General features: G+C 46.6%; 1 protein-coding gene across 3 annotated transcripts; it reads left to right on the top strand.

The window, feature by feature from the left end:
* The first annotated feature begins 31 nt into the window (after positions 1–31).
* On the top strand, positions 32–15,704 carry TDP2 (tyrosyl-DNA phosphodiesterase 2). Of its 3 annotated transcripts, XM_055128966.1 has the most exons (7): positions 32–268; positions 346–428; positions 3,547–3,723; positions 5,064–5,155; positions 9,597–9,715; positions 10,331–10,501; positions 12,611–15,704. In XM_055128966.1, exons 1-7 carry the CDS (start codon positions 104–106, stop codon positions 12,890–12,892), a joined length of 1,089 nt encoding a protein of 362 aa, XP_054984941.1. In that variant the 5' UTR covers positions 32–103; the 3' UTR covers positions 12,893–15,704. The 3 variants fall into 3 exon arrangements, 2 of the variants coding, with proteins under 2 accessions (XP_054984941.1, XP_054984942.1); XR_008628659.1 differs by lacking the exons at positions 5,064–5,155; positions 12,611–15,704 and having other exon boundaries at positions 10,331–10,348; XM_055128967.1 differs by lacking the exons at positions 3,547–3,723; positions 5,064–5,155; positions 10,331–10,501; positions 12,611–15,704 and having other exon boundaries at positions 9,597–9,709.
* The last annotated feature ends 2,772 nt before the right edge of the window (positions 15,705–18,476 follow it).

Raw genomic sequence — 18,476 nt, 5'->3', positions numbered from 1 at the left:
TGGGCGGGGCGCCCGGGCCAGCCGGCGCATGCGCAGAGCCGCGGGCGGACGCGCGGGAGCGCCGCGCCGTGGGGTCCGTGGGAACTCAGGTCGCGGCGCAGCCATGGACGTCGGCGGCATCCTGGATGCTGGGCTGGAGGCGGAGCTGGCGGAGGGCGAGCCCGAGGCCAAGAAGAGGAGGCGGCAGTGTGCGGAGTTCGCCGCCGTGGCCAGCTGCGACGCCGCCGTGGCGCAGTGCTACCTGGCCGAGAACGACTGGGAGATGGAGGTGCGGCTCGGGCCGGGCGGCGGGGGCGGGGGGCGGGGGGCGCGCCGACCCTCACGGCCTGTTGGTTTGCTTTGCAGAGGGCGCTGAACTCCTACTTCGAGCCCCCGGTGGAGGAGAGCGTCCTGAAGGGCTCTCCCGGGAGCCCCCCTAAGCTCGAGTCGTGAGTCCGGGGCGTGGGGGGTGTCGGGGCAGGTGAGGGTGTGGGCGTGTGTAGGTGGGATCTGAGGGGGGGTGGGAGGGAGGGGGTGTGTGCCTGAGTGTGTGTGAGCATGGTATGGGTGTGGTTGTGAGTGTGTGAGGGTGGATGTATTGTTGATATGGCACGTGGTGCTTGAGCCCACTTGCTGGGCCCAAGGATCTTCCAAACGGGGTCAGGCCGGCTAGTTACATTGTTTCATTTCTGGGGAAACCAAAACCTTCGTTTCAGGAACTGAACCTGAGGCCGAGCTGATTTTTCTCATTCCTGCCACCTGTCATGACGTTGCCATTGCTTATTGTGTGCCCCATTTCTTCAGTGGGAATGGAAAGTGCGGGTGTTTATTCCCCCGCAATGCACTGAGGATAGTTTGTAACACAGAAGTATCCTCCGGCACTGTTCGGCCTGACTTGCACACCCCCAGATCAGCTGAGTGGTATACTGGTACGTGGTTTAAATGGTAAAGAACATATCTTTCTTTTTTTTTTTTTTTTTTGCTTTTTGGGTCACACCCAGCGATGCTCAGGGGTTACTCCTGGCTTTGCACTCAGGAATTGCTCCTGGCAGTGCTTGGGGGACCATATGGGATGCCGGGGATCGAACCCGGGTCGGCCGCGTGCAAGGCAAACGCCCTACCCGCTGTGCTATCGCTCCGGCCCCAAGAACATATCTTTCATGTGGGAGATTTTTTGTTTTGTTTTAGGACCACCCCATGGTGCTCAGGGCTTACTCAGGCCCTGTACTCAAGAGATCAGTCTAGCAGATTCAGGGGACCATAGAGGGTGTTGATGGACATCTCTTTGGCCTTTTGGGCTACACCTGGCAGTGCTCAGGGGTTACTCCTGTGTCTACACTTAGCAGTCACTCGTGGTGGTGCTCACGGAACCAGATGGGATACTGTGGATCGAATTGGGGGCGATCAATGTGCAAGGCCCTGCCAGCTGGACTATCTCTCTGGCCCCAGTAAAAGCATTGTAGTGACATTGAAGAATATAAAGCTGGTTTTATGTATCACTTGTCATCCTGTCGATCTTTGATTTGCTCAGCGGGCGCCAGTAACGTCTTCATTCGTCCCTGTCTCGTGCTAGTGTAGCCCAATGATATCTGCTCGCTCCAGGAACAGGAAGAGCCTCAAACCGTTGGGGTTTTGACGAAGAAGTTTGACCATCTCGTTGGTGGGTGGCCACACGGTCTTTTGATGTCCTGTGGGATCACAGCTCTAGTCCAGTGGTCATCTCTGAATTGCATTATGTGTCCGGCCCATCTGATTTTTGATGCCTTGGCAAAGGAGACAGCGTCCCTGATTCTTGACCGTTGAGGGAGGTCAGAATTCCGGATTCCTTCTCTCACTTGAGTGAAACATGATACTCCAAGCATAGCTCTTTCGACTCTTTGGGATACCCAAATAGCGTTCTCATCCTGTTTTTGTAGGGCCCAGGTTTCGGAGGCCTATATTAGTGCAGGAAGAATGGTGGTGTCGAAAAGATGTGCCCGGAGCTGGAGGTTCTTTGTCCTCTTAACTACTTCTTCAATGCTCTTGAAGGCGTTCCACGCTGCTCTTTCAAACAGACAGGCATCTGTTTGTGGCTTTCCCACTCTCAGCATTCTTTGTGCAGTCATGGAGGTGCTGAACCAGTCGGTCTCATTCCTCGTCAATGTTGTCAAGGATGGCATCTTCCCACGTTGCTGCAATAGTGCCAAAGAGCTCCCAGTTGGTGGTCATTCTGGGAGTTCTCTTCTTAAACTTTGCAGACCTTTCTCCCCGCTCTGTGAAGTAGAATTTTGCACGAAGAAGATGATGGTCCAATCCTTTTTGGAATTTTGGGACAATAGCGATATCGGTCAGGCAAAACCTTTTTTTTTGCTTTTTGGGTCACACCCAGCGATGCTCAGGGGTTACTCCTGGCTCATGCACTCAGGAATCACCCCTGGCGGTGCTCAGGGAACCATATGGGATGCTGGGATTCGAACCTGAGTTGGCTGCATGCAAGGCAAACGCCCTACCCGCTGTGCTATCGCTCCAGCCCCAAAACCTTTGATTGAATATGATGTGGTTAATTTTGTTGTGGAACTGTCCACCGGGAGACTCCTATGTCCAACATGGTTTTATGTAAGGGAGCATATATTTGGACAGTGCGGTAAGAATCTTCTTTGCCTTAATCATGTGACTTCTGCTTTTTCACAGGAGTTGCTTTTAGGGTTCTTTTTATCTATCTTTAAAATGAGGACTGCAAATACAGAGTAATCATGAGTCAGCTTATATATTATTTCCAAAGTTGTATTTCTTTCTTTTTAGTATTTTTTTATTAAATCACTGTTGGACTTCCTGCCAGCTCAGCTCCCAAGCTGTCTGGAATAGGGGTGAAGACACTGCAGGGATCTTGGAGGCAACGACTTCGGAGTACTAACCCGGAGAGAAGTGAAGGACTGACTCGGGGGACCTGTGATTCCCCCAACAATATTATAAATCAGTGGTTAATTGTTGACCTAAATGGAGATATGGACTCCCGTCACCATGTGGAGTCTTCATATTAGCTGTGTCTCTGTTTAGAGAGGTCAAAGACCCTGAGCACATGCCCCCCCCCACTCTCAGAGCCCATGAACTTCCTTTGTTTCTCCCACTTACCATGTCTCCCTCATTCTGCTTGTACTGCGTTCCCTGTACCTCCCTGTAATTGCCGTATACCCTGAATAAAATTGTTAGTTAACCATCAGTCAGTCATCCAAATCTGTTGATCATCAGTCGAAGGGCAGCATCAGTATTGGCTTCTTGCACCCAGTTCTCCCGTGCTGCCCAACAGCACAAAGCTCAGCTTATAGATTATTTCCAAGATTGTATTTCTTTCTTTAAAAAATAAAAATTATTGGGGCCGGAGTGGTATCGAGTAAGGTTTTTGCCTTGTACATGGTCGACCAGGGTTCAGTCCGTGACATCCTGTATGGTTCCCTGAGCACTGCCAAGAGTAATTCCTCAGTGCAGAGCCAGGAGTAACCCCCTGAGCATCGCTGGGTATGATCCCAAAAGGCCAGAAAAACATTTATTGAATCACTGTAAAAGTTGTGTTTATTTCCAATCCGCCAGTGTTGACCTAACTGTTGAAGAAGAGCCGGCTGAACCCAGTAATTCTGAAGCCTGCTCATCTGAAAAGATTCAGCAAGAGGATGGTAGCACATTCTCTGTCATCACCTGGAATATTGATGGATTAGACGTAAAAAATCTGCAAGAGAGGGCTCGAGGTGTCTGTTCATATTTAGCTTTGTAAGTATTACTTCTTTTATGATAGTCATGTACGAAGTGGGCAGCAGTTCATTGTTATAAAATTTGAATCAGACCAAAGTTCAGAGCCTAGGGGCTGGAGCGATAGCATAGCGGGTAGGGCGTTTGCCTTGCATGCGGCTGACCCGGGTTCGATCCCTGGCATCCCATATGGTCCCCCAAGCACCGCCAGGAGTATTCCTGAGTGCAAAGCCAGGAGTAACCCCTGAGCATCGCTGGGTGTGACCCAAAAAGCAAAAAAAAAAAAAAAAAGTTCAGAGCCTAGTTCTTAAACATGCAAGAGAATTGAGAGTCACTTCTGCCCCCACCCCCAGCCTTGCCCCATGGGACCCTGGAGGTCACGCCCACAATAATTAATAATTATCTAAAATTTTAGGATTGCAGGAGTGGCTGCACAACATCTTATGCTATTCATAACAAGTAATACAAAAGAGAGTATGGGAGAGATTATCTGCCATAGAGGCAGGGGGAAGGGTGGGATGGGGGGGATACTAGGGACATTGGTGGTGGAATATGTACACAGGTGGAGGGTTGGGTGTTCAATTATTGTATTTCCGTCAGTGGGGTTGGAGGATTTTTTTTTTTTTTTTTTTTTGCTTTTTGGGTCACACCCAGCGATGCACAGGGGTTACTCCTGGCTCTGCACTCAGGAATTACTCCTGGTGGTGCTCAGGGGACCATATGGGATGCTGGGAATCGAGCCCGGGTCGGCTGCATGCAAGGCAAACACCCTATCCACTGTGCTATAGTTCCAGCCCCATTTATTGTTTCATGTAGTTTCATTGTATTTCTGTATTTCAATAGTTTTATTGTATTTCTGAAACTCAAACATGAAAGTTTGTAACTTTATCCCGAGGTGATTCAATTAAAAAAGAAAGAATTTGAAAGTATGGCCAGAGTGATAGTAGGATAGGGTGCTTGCCTTGCAAGAATTGAGAGTAATTGCCTGTAGAACAAAATGGTATCTTGGAATGCATCAGGAGTACTAAGTTCACTAAGAGCCAGTGACTGGAGGTATTCTGCTACACAACTCTTCCCCAGCAGCACGATTTGCACTTACTTGGATGGGGCTGACCTGAGTTTGATCCCTGTCACCATGTACGATCCCCAAGCTCACCAGGAGTGATCCTGGAGCACAGAGCTGGGGTAATCCCTGAGCACAGCCAGGTATTCCCCAAAGACACCCCCTCGCCACCCTGCCAAAAAAAAAAAAGTATTAGGTGTCCTAGGGGATAATTTTTTGTTTCTTGTGGAAATTTTTAAATCTAGGTAGTGGCAGATGAATTGGTATGTGTGGTTTATCAATTAATTTTTCTAATTAGGTACAACCCAGATGTGATATTTCTACAGGAAGTTATTCCCCCATATTTTAGCTACCTAAAGAAGAGAGCAAAAAATTATGAAATTATTACAGGTAACAATTTTTTTTATTACTTCACTTGTCTTTTTCTTTATAAAAAAGGTCAATGATAGAGAAATCAAACTAGCCTATAGTAGTACATACAAGAAAAAGTAAAAAAATTAATGAGAAAAATAAGCCGAACACCAGATACTAACTGTATGAGAATGTCATTCAGTTTAATGTTATAGGTTCAAAAGTAGTTGATGACTGAAGAGAAAGCACAGGTTAAGACACTTGCCTTGCAGGTGGAAGCGATAGCATAGCAGATTGGGCATTTGCCTTGTATGTGGCTGACCTAGGTTTGGTCCTCGGCATCGCATATGGTCCCCTGAACATCGCTGGATGTTTTCTAGCCCCTCCAAAAAGCAAAAAACAGGGTCTGGAGGAATAGCACAGTGGGGAGGGCGTTTGCCTTGCACGCAGCCAACCCAAGTTTGATCCCCAGCATCCCATATGGTACCCTGAGCACTGCCAGGGGTGATTCCTGAGTGCAGAGCCAGGAGTAACCCCTGTGCATCGCCGGGTGTGACCCCAAACAAAAAAAGCACAAAACAAAACAAAAAACCACAACCACCACCACCAAAACATTTGCCTTGCAAAACATGTGGTGAACCTGGTTTCACTTACAGCATGGAATAGTCCCCCAAGAACCTCTGAGCTTCATTGCCTCCACCATCCCCACCTCCAAAAAGTGTTTGAAGTGATTTTTCAAGAAAATACAGGGGCTAGAGTGATAGTGCAGTGGGTAGGGTTAGTAAGTACAGTGAGTAGGGTGTTGGCCTTTCATCGGCCGACCCAGGGCTGATCTCCAGCATACCGTAGGGTCCTCCCTTCCCCTAGCACTGCCAGGAGTAATTCCTTCCCTGGTTGTGGCCCAAGAACAAATACCTATACATACGTGTATGTATATTGCTCAGATCCGAATACTGTATAGTCTTTTGGTGAAATTGTTACAATACTAAGTAGTAATAACCACATTGAATTTATGGTTTTTTTTTTTTTTTTTTTTATAAATTCTGCGCCACACCTAGCTCTGCTCAGGGCTTACTCCTGGCTCTGTTCAGGATCTTGTGCAGTGCCAGGAATCAAACTCAGGTCAGCACATGTATGCAGATACCTTACTTGCTGCACTCTCTCTCTGGCCCATGGTTATACTTTTTTTAATAGGCATAACATTTTCTCTTTAATTTTGTTCCCTTTTTTTTTTCCAGTTTTGACCCTGAACAGTTTAACTTTCTGTTTTATTTATGTTTCTCTCATGCACTTAATGTACATTTTTGCTGCATTTTGTAATTTTTGTCTAAATCTCATGTTTTATTTAACTTCATATTCACATAAGTTCCCCCTTCCCCTTTGTGTTTCTGGACATACCGGCGGCTGTTCAAGGCTTACCCTGGTAGTACTCGGGACCATATAGGAGCTGGGAGTTGAACCCAGCTTAGCCGCATAAAAGGCAAACACCCTACCTGCTATACTCTCTCTCCAGCCCAATGTAGTACATGACTTTAACTTTGATCTTAATCCAGAATTGGTGAAGACAATATGCTCTTGGTCTCTCTCACCAGTTCTTCTGTCTTTGTGGTACCACTTTTCTGCAGTTTCATGAAGATGCTTTTTACCACTTCTGGGTATTGATTTCTCCTTGCTTACATCCTTTTTTTTGTGGGGGGTGGTCACACCTGGCGATGCACAGGAGTTACTTCTGGCTCTGCACTCAGGAATCTCTCCTGGCGGTGCTCAGGGGGCCATATGGGATGCTGGAAATCAAACCCGGGTCGGCCACGTGCAAGGCAAATGCCCTACCCGCTGTGCTATCGCTCCAGTCCACTTACATCTTTTTTGATTCCTGCCAGCTGTTTTCATAGTTCTTATAGGCACAAAAGTTCCATGTTCAGGATGTAGGGCCAGAGGGAGCATAGATATTAAGGCACTTGCCTTGCATCCCCCTGAGCCTGTTTGACCCCCGGCACTACCAGGGGTCACTCCTGAGCATAGAGCTGGGAACAACCCTGAGTACCCATGGTGTGACCAGCCTCCCTCCCTCTCTTCTCTCCTTCCCGCACCCCTGCCCCCAAGACCCCCAAAATGTAAAGGCAGCCATTCCCTCCTTGCCTTTGACTTTCTGTCACACATAGCCTGTCTGCCCCGTTCCCACAGTGTCACACTGACCTTTGTTGGGCACATGGTGGTGCACACACGGTGGGGCCAGCAGGGTAGTGATGAGGAGGCATTCCCCAATGTTTGCTTTCTTGGTTTGGTTTTTGTTTGGGGGCCACACCTGGTGGTGCTCAGGGATGACTCCTGGTGTGGCTCAGGGTTATAGCAGGAGGAAAGGTGAAGAGCACGAATCCCCAGCGGTGCTGATGGCGATTGACTTGGGAAGGCCACTGGCAAGGCAGCACCTCCCTTCCCCACTGTACTGTCTCTTTGGCCCAACACTTTTATTTCTTTGCTTTTGCTTTGGTGTCTTTGTGTTGACCTCTTCTTTTATCGTACATGTTCTTCAGGTAATAAGAAGCTTATGATAGTTCTATTTTACTGAGCAGGGCTAGATACAACTTAAGCCCCTGCAGGGACCCACTCCTCCCCAAGCTGCCCCCACCCCCCCGCCAGGGGTTAGTGAGAAATTGATTGTGGAACAAACTGTTCTTTGGGGAACCCCACCTCCACCACCAGTTGTCAGTTTATCAGTTTTTAAAAGGCCTTCCAGTTTGTCTAAAGTGTATTCGTTACCTTCCTTCTATATTCTAATATTCTGGGTTGGAGAGGGGGTCGTGTGTTGCTTACACCTTCTTGCTGAGGTACATCCTTGTGACTTGGTGCGAACACTCTGCTCAACTCCTCTATTTTCAGTCCTCTATTTTCAATCTCCACTCATTTCCCTCTCATTCCTCCGAGCATTTGTAACTGTAAATGTCTAAATTTAAATTTTCTTTAGACTTCGTATGTTAGTGCAGTCATCACTTGGCTACAAGGGCTTGCAGATGGGGGTGGGGAGCCTTAGGGTTTTTATCCCCTGTATCTAAAGACCTTAAACTTGTCCCTCAGTCTGGTTTATTAATTATCAGCATCTGGTTTATTAATTTTTGTTGTTCAATTATTATGTTCCCAGCTTTTGGTGAAACAAATCCATTTGCTTCCAGTCCAGGGCCACTGCTCTAGGCTAGCCCAATGCTTCCTTCTCTTCCCATAAACTAGTCACCACTTGTTTTCTAAAAATCTGCTGAAAGTTCATTCATTGCCCCTCTTCTACTACTTTTTTTTTCTTGCAAGTTTATACCTTTCTAATTTTTTAAATTTATTTGCTGTCATTTTTTTCCTGATGCTTTGTAAGTAAGAAGTAAATGCATTTTAGTTTACCTCAGCTTAAGTCTCCTTGTCTTTCAGAATTTTCATGTTTGATTCTGGAGCCATTTTGGCAATTGATGTCATTTTCAAAAAAGTTGCCCTCTGGGGCTAGAGCAGTAGTACAACAGATAAGGCGTTTGCCTTGCACGTGGCCGACCCAGGTTCTATTCCCAGCATTCGATATGGTCCCCTGAGCACCACCAGGAGTAATTCCTGAGTGCCGAGCCAGGAGTAAGCCCTGTGCATTGCTGGGTATGAACCAAAAAGAAAAAAACCTGCCCTCTAATTTCCCCCCTCCCATTTTTTTCTCTTTGTTGTTTTTATGACAACCAGGGATTGCATACACTTGGTTGTGGTACACTGGAGATTGCACATTTGTTGTGGTGCCGGGGATCCCAACCAGCATAGCTACGGGGCCTGCACTGAGTGCTGAGAATTGAACATGTGGCCTCACTGTCTTCTGGCTTGCAAGGCAGACCCTGCTGCTGAACTACTGCTGGGCCTCTCCAGTTTTACAAATTGATTTATTATTTTGTTTCTGGGAGACACCTGGTGCAGTGCTCGGGGCTTACTCCTATCTCTGTGCTCAGAGTTCCTCCTGACGGTGCTGAGGCTCAGACTTGGGTAGGCTGCCTGTAAGGCAATCGCCCTACCCATTGTATTATCTGTGGCCCCAGCTCCACCTTCATTTTTGTATTTTGTATATACTTCCAGTTGCAGAAGTATTTTGAGAGGAGCAGGTAATACTCCTATATCCTCAACTGTTTTGGAATAGTTTACTTGCAATGTCCTTTTAAATTTGTTATGTAAAAAAAAAATCTTCTCGGGCTGGAGCAATAGCATAGCAGGTAGGGAGTTTAACTTGCTCGCAGCTGACCCGGGTTCGATTCCCAGCATCCCATATAGTCCGTGTCCCCCCCCCCCCCCTGCCAGCACCATCGCCAGGAGTAATTCCTGAGTGCATGAACCAGGAGTGACCCCTGTGCATTGCTGGGTGTGACCCAAAAAAGCAAAAAAAAAAAAAAAAAAATCTTCAATAGGGGAACTTGATAAAATGAAAATACTCTTGACCTCCTAACCAATTGTTTTCTGCAAACATTTGAAGGTAATGAACAAGGATATTTCACAGTCATAATGTTGAAGAAATCAAGAGTGAAATTTAAAAGCCAAGAGATTATTCCTTTTCCAAATACACAAATGATGAGAAATCTTCTGTGTGTGCACGTAAGTAATTTTTACAGAGGGTCACCTGTATGGTGAAGGATGGAATTTTTCTTTAGTGATGAGCTTAAAATATGTGATTCATTATAATGTGATTATCTGAATTTGGTGTGATTTATACAGGTGTGATATATAATGATGCACACCTGAAATCTATGTTATAATGAATTTTGTTGTTGTTGTATAATTTTTGGGTAACTATGTGGGTATAAATTAGCTTTTTATTCATTTAATTGGCATTTTTTGACACTAATTGCCAGACTTTTGATTGTGTATCAATAAGCAAACCGTTTTGTTTTCAGGTGACTCAAAGGTTTGTAGGGGAGAAATAATTGTGCTATAATTCAGCTTACAGAACTTTAAAGACAGCTGTTGTGCTATGGAGTACAAAGAGGGAGCTAGCTAGTTACTTAAGGAAGGACTCATAATAGAAGCAACATTTAAGTTAGGGCTTGCCGGGTTGACTGTGGGAGCACTGTTAGCGCTTTATGCTTGGATCTGTACTGATTATATGGCTTCCCTCCATGAAACTGATCATCATAATTGCTGGTCCTGCTGTCTAGTTAAGCATTGGTGCTTAACTGGATAATTTTTCTGACTAAATTTATCCTGTTGCAGGTGAATATTTTGGGAAATGAACTTTGCCTTATGACTTCCCATTTGGAGAGCACCAGAGGGCATGCTCCAGAGCGAATGAATCAGTTTAAAATGGTTTTAAAGAAAATCCAAGAGGCTCCAGAGGCATCTGCAGTTATATTTGCAGGAGATACAAATTTAAGGGATCAGGAGGTGAGTGACAAAGTTTGTTTAACCTTTATAGGCAGTGGAAAAATCTAGATAGATTTTGCTGTGGAAATCTATTTTTTTTTTCTTTTTGGATCACACCCAGCGATGCTCAGGGGTTACTCCTGGCTCTGCATTGAGGAATTACTCCTGGTGGTGCTTAGGGAACCATATGGGATGCGGAGGATCAAACCCTACCCGCTGTGCTATCGCTCCAGCCCCGAAAATCACTTTAAAGTTCATTTGTCGAAAACTGTTTAAACTAGAACCTTCTTTGCACTGAAAATATCTAAAAGCCCTTACAGATGCACCTCAACAAGTAGCCTGTGCTGTAGTGCCTCAAACCCAGGAAGCAGAGCAACAGGAAAAATAGCTTAATTAAGAAATGAGCAGTGGGGCTGGAGCAATAGCATAGCGGGTGGGGCGTGGGGCGTTTGCCTTGTACGCGGCCGACTCGGGTTCGATTCCCAGCATCCCATATGGTCCCCTGAGCACTGCCAGGGTAAATTCCTGAGTGCAGAGCCAGGAGTAACCCTTGTGCATCGCTAGGTGTGACCCAAAAAAAAAAAAGCAGGAAAAAAAAAAAGAAATGAGCAGAAAGGTTTAGTCATTCTTTTTCTTTTCTTTTCTTTCTTTTTTTTTAAAAAATATTTGGGTCACACCTGTCAATGCTCAGGGATTCCTCCTGCTGGAGGATCGTACGCGATGCTGGGGATCAAGTCCAGGTTGGCCACGTGCAAGGCAGGCGCCCTCCCCACTCGCTGGACTGTCTCCAGTCACAGTGTGTGTGTGTGTGTGTGTGTGTGTGTGTGTGTGTGTGTGTGTGTGTGTGTGTGTGTGTGTGTGTTGGTATCAGGGATCAAAGTCAGGGCCTCACACAAACAGGCAAGTGCTTTACCATTCGGCTACCTTGTGGGCCTTTGTGTTTATTTTTAGTGATACTGATAGCAATAACTGTGACCATGAGTTTTTAGCCCTCTAAATTTTTTTTAAATTTTATTTTCATAAGATTATTCACATTAATTAATTACATTCCATATTTCAACGCTAATCCCACGACCATTATACCTTCCCGCCACCATTATCTTGAATTTTCCCACCATCATTCAAGCCTGCCTGCAACAGGCCAGATGCTAGATAATTTATTTTCTGTTGCTTACTATGAATATCATGAGGTCACATGGCCGCTTTCACGGTCATGCGCTTCTGGAATTGTAAAATTTTAAATACTGGGGTCCAGAGACATCTCTGTAGAGAGCTAATCCATTCTAAGATTCATTTGTGAGTCTCTAGATGAAGGCCGAAGACGTGCTTAAATGGCGCCCGGAGGCAGTTCATGGGCGTGACAGCCAGCACCCCGAAGGGGCAGGGACACGGGAAGGGACTGCCTGTTCCGTCCCCTGCCACGTGGCCTGAAGTCTTCATTCTCTGGTCCCACGTACCTGTTTTTTCCTTCTGGAAGTTTGACCATTGGGGGTTCATTTGAAGTGGGCGGAGGGAGGACACTCCATGTGAGGTGCCCTGGTGAAATCAGTTCAGCACAGGGCCCAGAGCAATCTCGAGTGAGCAGCTGTCTTCCGGGATTCAATGCTGCGTCACTGGATCAAGGCCAGTCACGTGCTTAGGTGGCGCCTGGATAGCCTTCTAAATTTTATCTGACGCTCAAAGTTAGTCTATGACAGAAGAAAAGGGACAAATTTTAGAATTCTTTAGCTATCATATTTTGGGAGGAGGCCACACCCTGCCTACTTAGCCCACTCAGGACCTAGTCCTTGCTCTGTGTTCAAGGTTCACTTTTGGTGGGGATCAACTCACCATATGGTGTGCCAGGGATTGAACTCAGGAGCCCTACCCACCATATTACCTCTCTGGCCCCCTGTCATGGTATGTTTATATTACCTATTATCATACAACAAAACATGTTTTATAAAATACCTAACAGTTTGATTACCTATAGTTATAATATTTAGTTAGCATTTTGTGTTAGCAAACTGGTGACATTCTGATTTGAAATGTTGCACTTAGAGGTGATACTAGTAAGGAAAGATAGATACCTTTTTAACTTAGAATGTGAAAGATTGTGAATCTTAACAGTGTTTTCTTTTTTCTTTTCAGGTTGCCAAATGTGGTGGTTTACCTGACAACATTTTGGATGTCTGGGAGTTTTTGGGCAAACCTAAGCATTGTCAGTATACATGGGATACACGAATGAACACTAATCTTGGAATAGCTGCTGCTTGTAAGCTTCGTTTCGATCGAATATATTTCAGAGCAGCCTCAGAAAGTGGCCATGTTATTCCCCAAAGCTTGGATCTCTTAGGGTTGGAAAAACTAGAATGTGGTCGATTTCCAAGTGATCACTGGGGTATTCTGTGTAATTTTGATGTGATTTTGTAAAATGCTTTTCAGATAAGAGTTGTAAAGGTGTTCTGAGTTGTTTTATACTGGATTTACAAATTTCTGCCTGATTGGAAAACTAGGTATAATATGGAGGAATTAATATACTGGATCATAGTAACATAAAACTGCTATGGTCTTTTTTTGTCTTTCTTCCCCCCCCCCCCCCCCCTCTTTTTGGGTCACACCCAGTGGTGCACAGAGGTTACTCCTGGCTCATGCACTCGAGTTACTCCTGGTGGTGCTCGGGGGACCATATGGGATGCTGGGAATCGAACCTGGGTCCACCACGTGCAAGGCAAACACCCTACCCGCTGTGCTATTGCTCCAACCCCTAATACTGCTGGGATTTTATTTTGAGGATTGATTATGTCCGATTTTAGGACCAAATATTAGCATTTATTTAAATTAAAGCTTATCCATTTAGAAATAAGGCCTCCTAATGAATGTGTGTGTGTGTGTGTGTGTGTTGCTAGGGATCAAACTAGGGCCTAGCATGTACTCAGCTGCTAAGCCATAACTATGACCTACCAAAGTTGTTCTTAGTCTTTGTTTTTGCAGTCTCGAGGGTCAGACTCAGGTCTCACACCTGCAGAACACGTGCTTTGCTGCAGAGCCACATCGCCAGACTGTGTCAGCATTCTTAAAGCTTTACTAGTCCTCATAGTTGGGGCCCAGGAGATGGCTCAAGAACACATGCTTTTAGCATGCCAGAGTCCTGGTTTAGTCCCCAGCACTTATGACTTAGTTCAGCACCACCAGGCCTCACTGGGGATGGCCTCGTAACAAAACAAACTAAACCAGACACCAAAACGTCTTTCTTTTTGGGTCAACACCCAGCGGTTACTCCTGGCTTTGCTTTTAGAAATTACTCCTGGCAGTTCTCGAGGGGCCATATGAAATGCTGGGAATCGAATGTGTGTTGGCCAAATGCAAGGCAAATGCTGTACCCACTGTACTATCGCTCCAGCCCAATTTTTTTTTTCTTTTTGGGTCACATCTGGCGATGCACAGGAGTTACTCCTGGCTCTGCACTTAGGAGTCACTCCTGGCGGTGCTCAGGGGACCATATGGGATGCTGGGAATCGAACCTGGGTCGGCCGCGTGCAAGGTAAACGCCCTACCTGCTGTGCTATTGCTTCAACCCCTCCAGCCCAATTTAAAAAAAATATTTTAAATTTTTTAAGTAAGTCTTTTAAGTAAGTCTTTGAAAGAAGACTTTGAATCTGGATTTTTTAGTTATACTTTACAAATTTAGGTACTCTTAAGTGAAGAAGTACCCTAATGATAAGCATTTTTTTTTTTTAATTTGGATTTGGGCAACACCCAGCAGTTCTCAGGCCTTACTCCAGGCTGTGTCTTCAGGGATCACTTCTGGTAGGCTCAAGGGACCATAGGATGCCGGGCATTGAACCTGGGTCTGCCACATGCAGGGCAGGCACCCTATCTGCTGTACTGTCGCTCCGGCCCCATAATCAAACATTTAAAGAGATCACCAGACTTAATTTTTGTTAGCAAACAGTATGTAATTGGTAAGCTATAAATAAAATGATTTAATATTCATAACTGTTAAAGAGACTGTCTGCATCGCTCTAGCAGAGCTCCCTGCGGCTGAAGACCACCGGAACCTAGCCATAGCCATGCTCGAGGCCCCTCTCCACACATTCGGACAGGCCTCATGCATGAAGGTAAAGGCAGAGGAACCCAGGTGTGTGTAATCCCGTCAACGGCCAACATCCAGAGACTTAAAAGCAAGCTCCCAGAAGTTTACATCTTCTAACCTACTTCCCCCTCTGGGAGAAACTGGCAAGCTTCTATGGATTTATTCTATGCTAAATCCAGTAACAAGCTGGGTCTCATTCCCCTGACCCTGAAAGAGCCTCCAGTGCGACATCGTTGGGAGGGCCAAGTCGAGAGAGACTTCTAAGATCTCAGGAAAAGGATGAATGGAGAGGTTACTGAGCCCACTCGAGAAATCGACGATTAACGGGATTTTGTGATTCGTGAACTTTTAAAGATTCATGTTTATAGTTATGTTGCCAGTAGAGGGAAAACTTGGCTTGATTTTGATTAAAGTCAGTTTCATACTGTGCGGGACTTTTGCTAAGACGGCAAAATAAATGTTTAGTTTTGCTACTTAGTAAAACGAGTTATTTTAGAATAGGTAAACAAAGTGCACTTTCAGTGTATTTGTTTATTGGTTTCTTTATGTTTGTTTGTTTTTGGATCACATCCAGTGATACTCAAGAGTTCCTCCTCGCTCTCCACTCAGGACTCATGCCCAGCAGTGCTTGGGTGACCATACGAGATACCAGATCGAACCCAGGTGTGCTTTGTGTAAGGCAGAGGCCCTAAATGCTGAACTATTGTTTCAGTCCTCAGTGTGCTTGAAAAAAAGAATGACATTTATGGAGGGTCAGATAGTTTAGCAAATAGGGCAATTGTCTTGCATGCAGCCAACCTGGGTTTGATGCCTGGCACCAGATAATGATCCCCAAGCCCACCAGGAGTAATCCCTGAGCACTGCTGGGTCTGACCCAAAACAACAACAAAGAATAAATAAAAAAAAACCAACTTTTTTTCAGTGCCAGGGATAACTTGGTGTGTAGTAGCACTCCTGCCTTGTAGAATGAGGCATGACAGTGAGCCATCTCTTGACACACAACCAAGAGTGTGAACATTGCAACTATGGCGCTACCCCAGGGAGCATCAGACCCGTGCCACTCCTGGTAGGCACCCCAAGTGTGTGCACAGCTGCCCAAATGGCATTAGACTCCCAGTGGTCAGCCACGTAGCAGCCAGGGCAAAGGGAAGGGGGGGGGGGATTGTCCTTTGCATAAGACAAATGTTCTTTAATAAAGAATTTTCATCGGAGTTTGCCTTAGTGTGTTTTTATGCACATGACGGAGCTGAAGTTTGTGCCTGCTTCCTGTTTCTGGATTTATTGCTGCTACTTCATCCTTCTTACCCTGCCACAAACTATCAAGAATGTCCTGACTTCCTTAGTTGAAAACAGAAGAAAGTCCTTCACCTCCCCCAGAAAGGGAAGAAAGCCGGTGGATTAAATACAGTGTGAAAGGACACATCTATTTTTGTCTGGGCTGTTGAGATGAGCTAAAACACTATATATATTGGAATTTATACAGATAGTCCCATCGTATGGAAAGCATTTCTATTAGCCTAATTTTAATTACTAAAATAAGAGGACTGGAGAACAGTATAGAAGTTAAGGCTCTGGCCTTGCAAACAGCTGATCTGGGTTTGATATCCGGCATCCCATATGTTCCCTGAGTGCAGAGTCAGGAATATGCCTTGAGCACAGTTGGATGAGAATAAAGAAAAAGAATAAACCAAAGAAGAATAAAATGAGGGCTGAGGAATGTGACTAGTAGATACCTGCCTTACACATGAGGCCACAAGTTTCAACTCCACCTTCCCCCTGGGATCACTGGCATGATGGTGCGTGTTCCTGGGGAGCACCACAACAAGGTGTGTGTGTGGGGGGGAGGGTAATCCATGCTGATGTTTTAAAAGCAGTAGAGGCCAGAGAGAGTCCAGCGTTAAGGTGCCCTGTGTGCACCCACCGGTTAGATCCTTGGCACTTTATGGTTTCTGAGCATTGCCAACAGTCTCCCCTTAGTGCCTGTCATATGGCCCCAATACATCTACTCCCCACAAATGAAAAAGCAATAGGGACTTTGCAGGACACATTCATTAAAAAGAATCAGAACCCCCTCTACCACATTGCCAAAAAATGAGGTGAGGGAAAGGCTAAATATGAAAAGCAAAAAATAAATAATAGATTAAAAGTTTTAAGTGAATTAAATCACATTTTAATATCCTTTTATGGGCAAAAGTTCTGAATCAACCTTTCCGGTATTGAAGCTTTTTATACTTGACATCTCTCCCGGTAAGAGCCGAACTCACAGTGTTCTATTTCAGCAGGCTGATAGGGACTGGGGTCGGCTCTGGCAATGCCGTGCAGGAGGCCTGGCTTCAATTACTCCCTGGCACTGTGAGAGACAAAGCATTCGGCTAATAAGTACCATCTTTGCCACTGCCGGGGAGGGTACTGAAAGCCTGATCTGTTTCTACCACCTTAAAAAAATTTTATACACACACAGATAGATAGATAGATAGATAGATAGATAGATAGATAGATAGATAGATAGATAGATAGATAGATATGGTACCCTGGGGGATCCGGGTTAAAGGGTACCTCAGTGGCAGAACGCACAGCATCCTTGGGCCCTAGCATGAACCCAAGCAAGTTGGCCAGGATTTGCAGATGGGGCCCCTGGGGCTCGGGAGCACCGCTTGGTACTCAGGGAAACATTAGCTTGTCCGACATTGCTTTATTGTGCCACTTGTCCCGACCAATATCCCAGCCAACAGCCTGTCAGCGAGAGCAGGTGAAGTCAGCAGGGCTGATACTCATTTTCTCCCTAACTGCGAGGTAACCGGTGTGTGGCCACGGCTTGGTGAAGGAGAACTGAATGCTGAGAAGCGACGGATCTTTGGAGCATAGTCAAAAGGGGTTTTCATTGTGCTTGGCGACCGTAATTGAACGTTAAGGGCTGAACCCATACACCGCGAAGAGAGTTGAGTAACTGCTTAGCAGCACTTCTTGTGTGTGTGTGTGTGTGGTTATTATTTTTTCTTTGGGGGAGCTTCCCCCTGCAGTGCTCAGGGGCTAGTCCTGACTGTGCTCATAGCTCTCTCTCCAGCTTGGGGGTAGCACAGCAAAGTGGGCATGGGTGGGAAGCAAGCAGGGTTCCCCGGGGGTGGGTGGGAACCGTCCATACTGCATGCCCAGCCCAGGCGCTCTCGCTGCGGAGCTGGCTCGGGAGCGCCACCACCAGGTCCACCCGGGGCCGGGCCGTGCGCGCGCGCGCATCGCTGTGGGGCCGCTGAATCACCGCGCGCGCTGGCAGCGGGCCGGGCGGGGCTCCTGCTGCGGGCTTGGCGGCGGGGCCTGCAGAACCAACCGAGGGAAGAGTGCGCCGGGGGCCGCCTCCTCCCTTTTCGGGCTTCCTGGGGAAAAGACCACCCAGAATCTGCTTGGATGGGGTGGGGGGGGGGTCCCAGAGCAAATGCACGCCTCAGTGTGCCCATGCGTGGGTGTGAGGCCGGGAAGTGACTGCGAAGAGAGGCAGGTGGGGCCACAGGGGTGCTCGAGCCAGTGCCTCCCACTAGCGTCAGCAGCAGCGACCCCAGGTCCAGCTTCCCAGCGCGGCGGGCCGAGGGATGGGCTGCAAACCCTCGGGCTCCAGCAGAGAAAATTAGAATTCAGAAGGTCTGAGTTGGGGAGGTGGGTTTCATGAGGTTCTTGCAGGTGTAGCGAAGGGCAGTAGCTGATGGATGCATAGGAGGGTGGGGCAGAGAAAATTGGCATCTTCCCCAGCGGACCGAGTTGCGTGTGGATTTGTATGCGACCTGTGGACTGGTGTGGTTTCAACTCCGCTTGGTATTGTCTTAATTCATTTAGTCTGTATCTCAACCATCCCAAAGTGCGCTCCTCTCTCTTTCTGTCTCTCTCTCTCTCTCTCTCTCTCTCTCTCTCTCTCTCTCTCTGTCTCTCTCT

This window comes from Sorex araneus, chromosome 2 (assembly GCF_027595985.1).
Source record: "Sorex araneus isolate mSorAra2 chromosome 2, mSorAra2.pri, whole genome shotgun sequence".
Lineage (NCBI taxonomy): Eukaryota > Metazoa > Chordata > Mammalia > Eulipotyphla > Soricidae > Sorex > Sorex araneus.
Note: the sequence above shows the minus strand (reverse complement) of the source record. Positions and strands in the feature narration are given on the sequence as shown.

Bases quoted from the DNA above. Each gene is read 5' to 3' on its own strand.
- TDP2 (XM_055128966.1), top strand. From the start codon at position 104: ATGGACGTCGGCGGCATCCTGGATGCTGGGCTGGAGGCGGAGCTGGCG. The intron at 269-345 runs GTGCGGCTCGGG...TTTGCTTTGCAG, and splicing joins AGAACGACTGGGAGATGGAG to AGGGCGCTGAACTCCTACTT. The intron at 9,716-10,330 runs GTAAGTAATTTT...ATCCTGTTGCAG, and splicing joins GAAATCTTCTGTGTGTGCAC to GTGAATATTTTGGGAAATGA.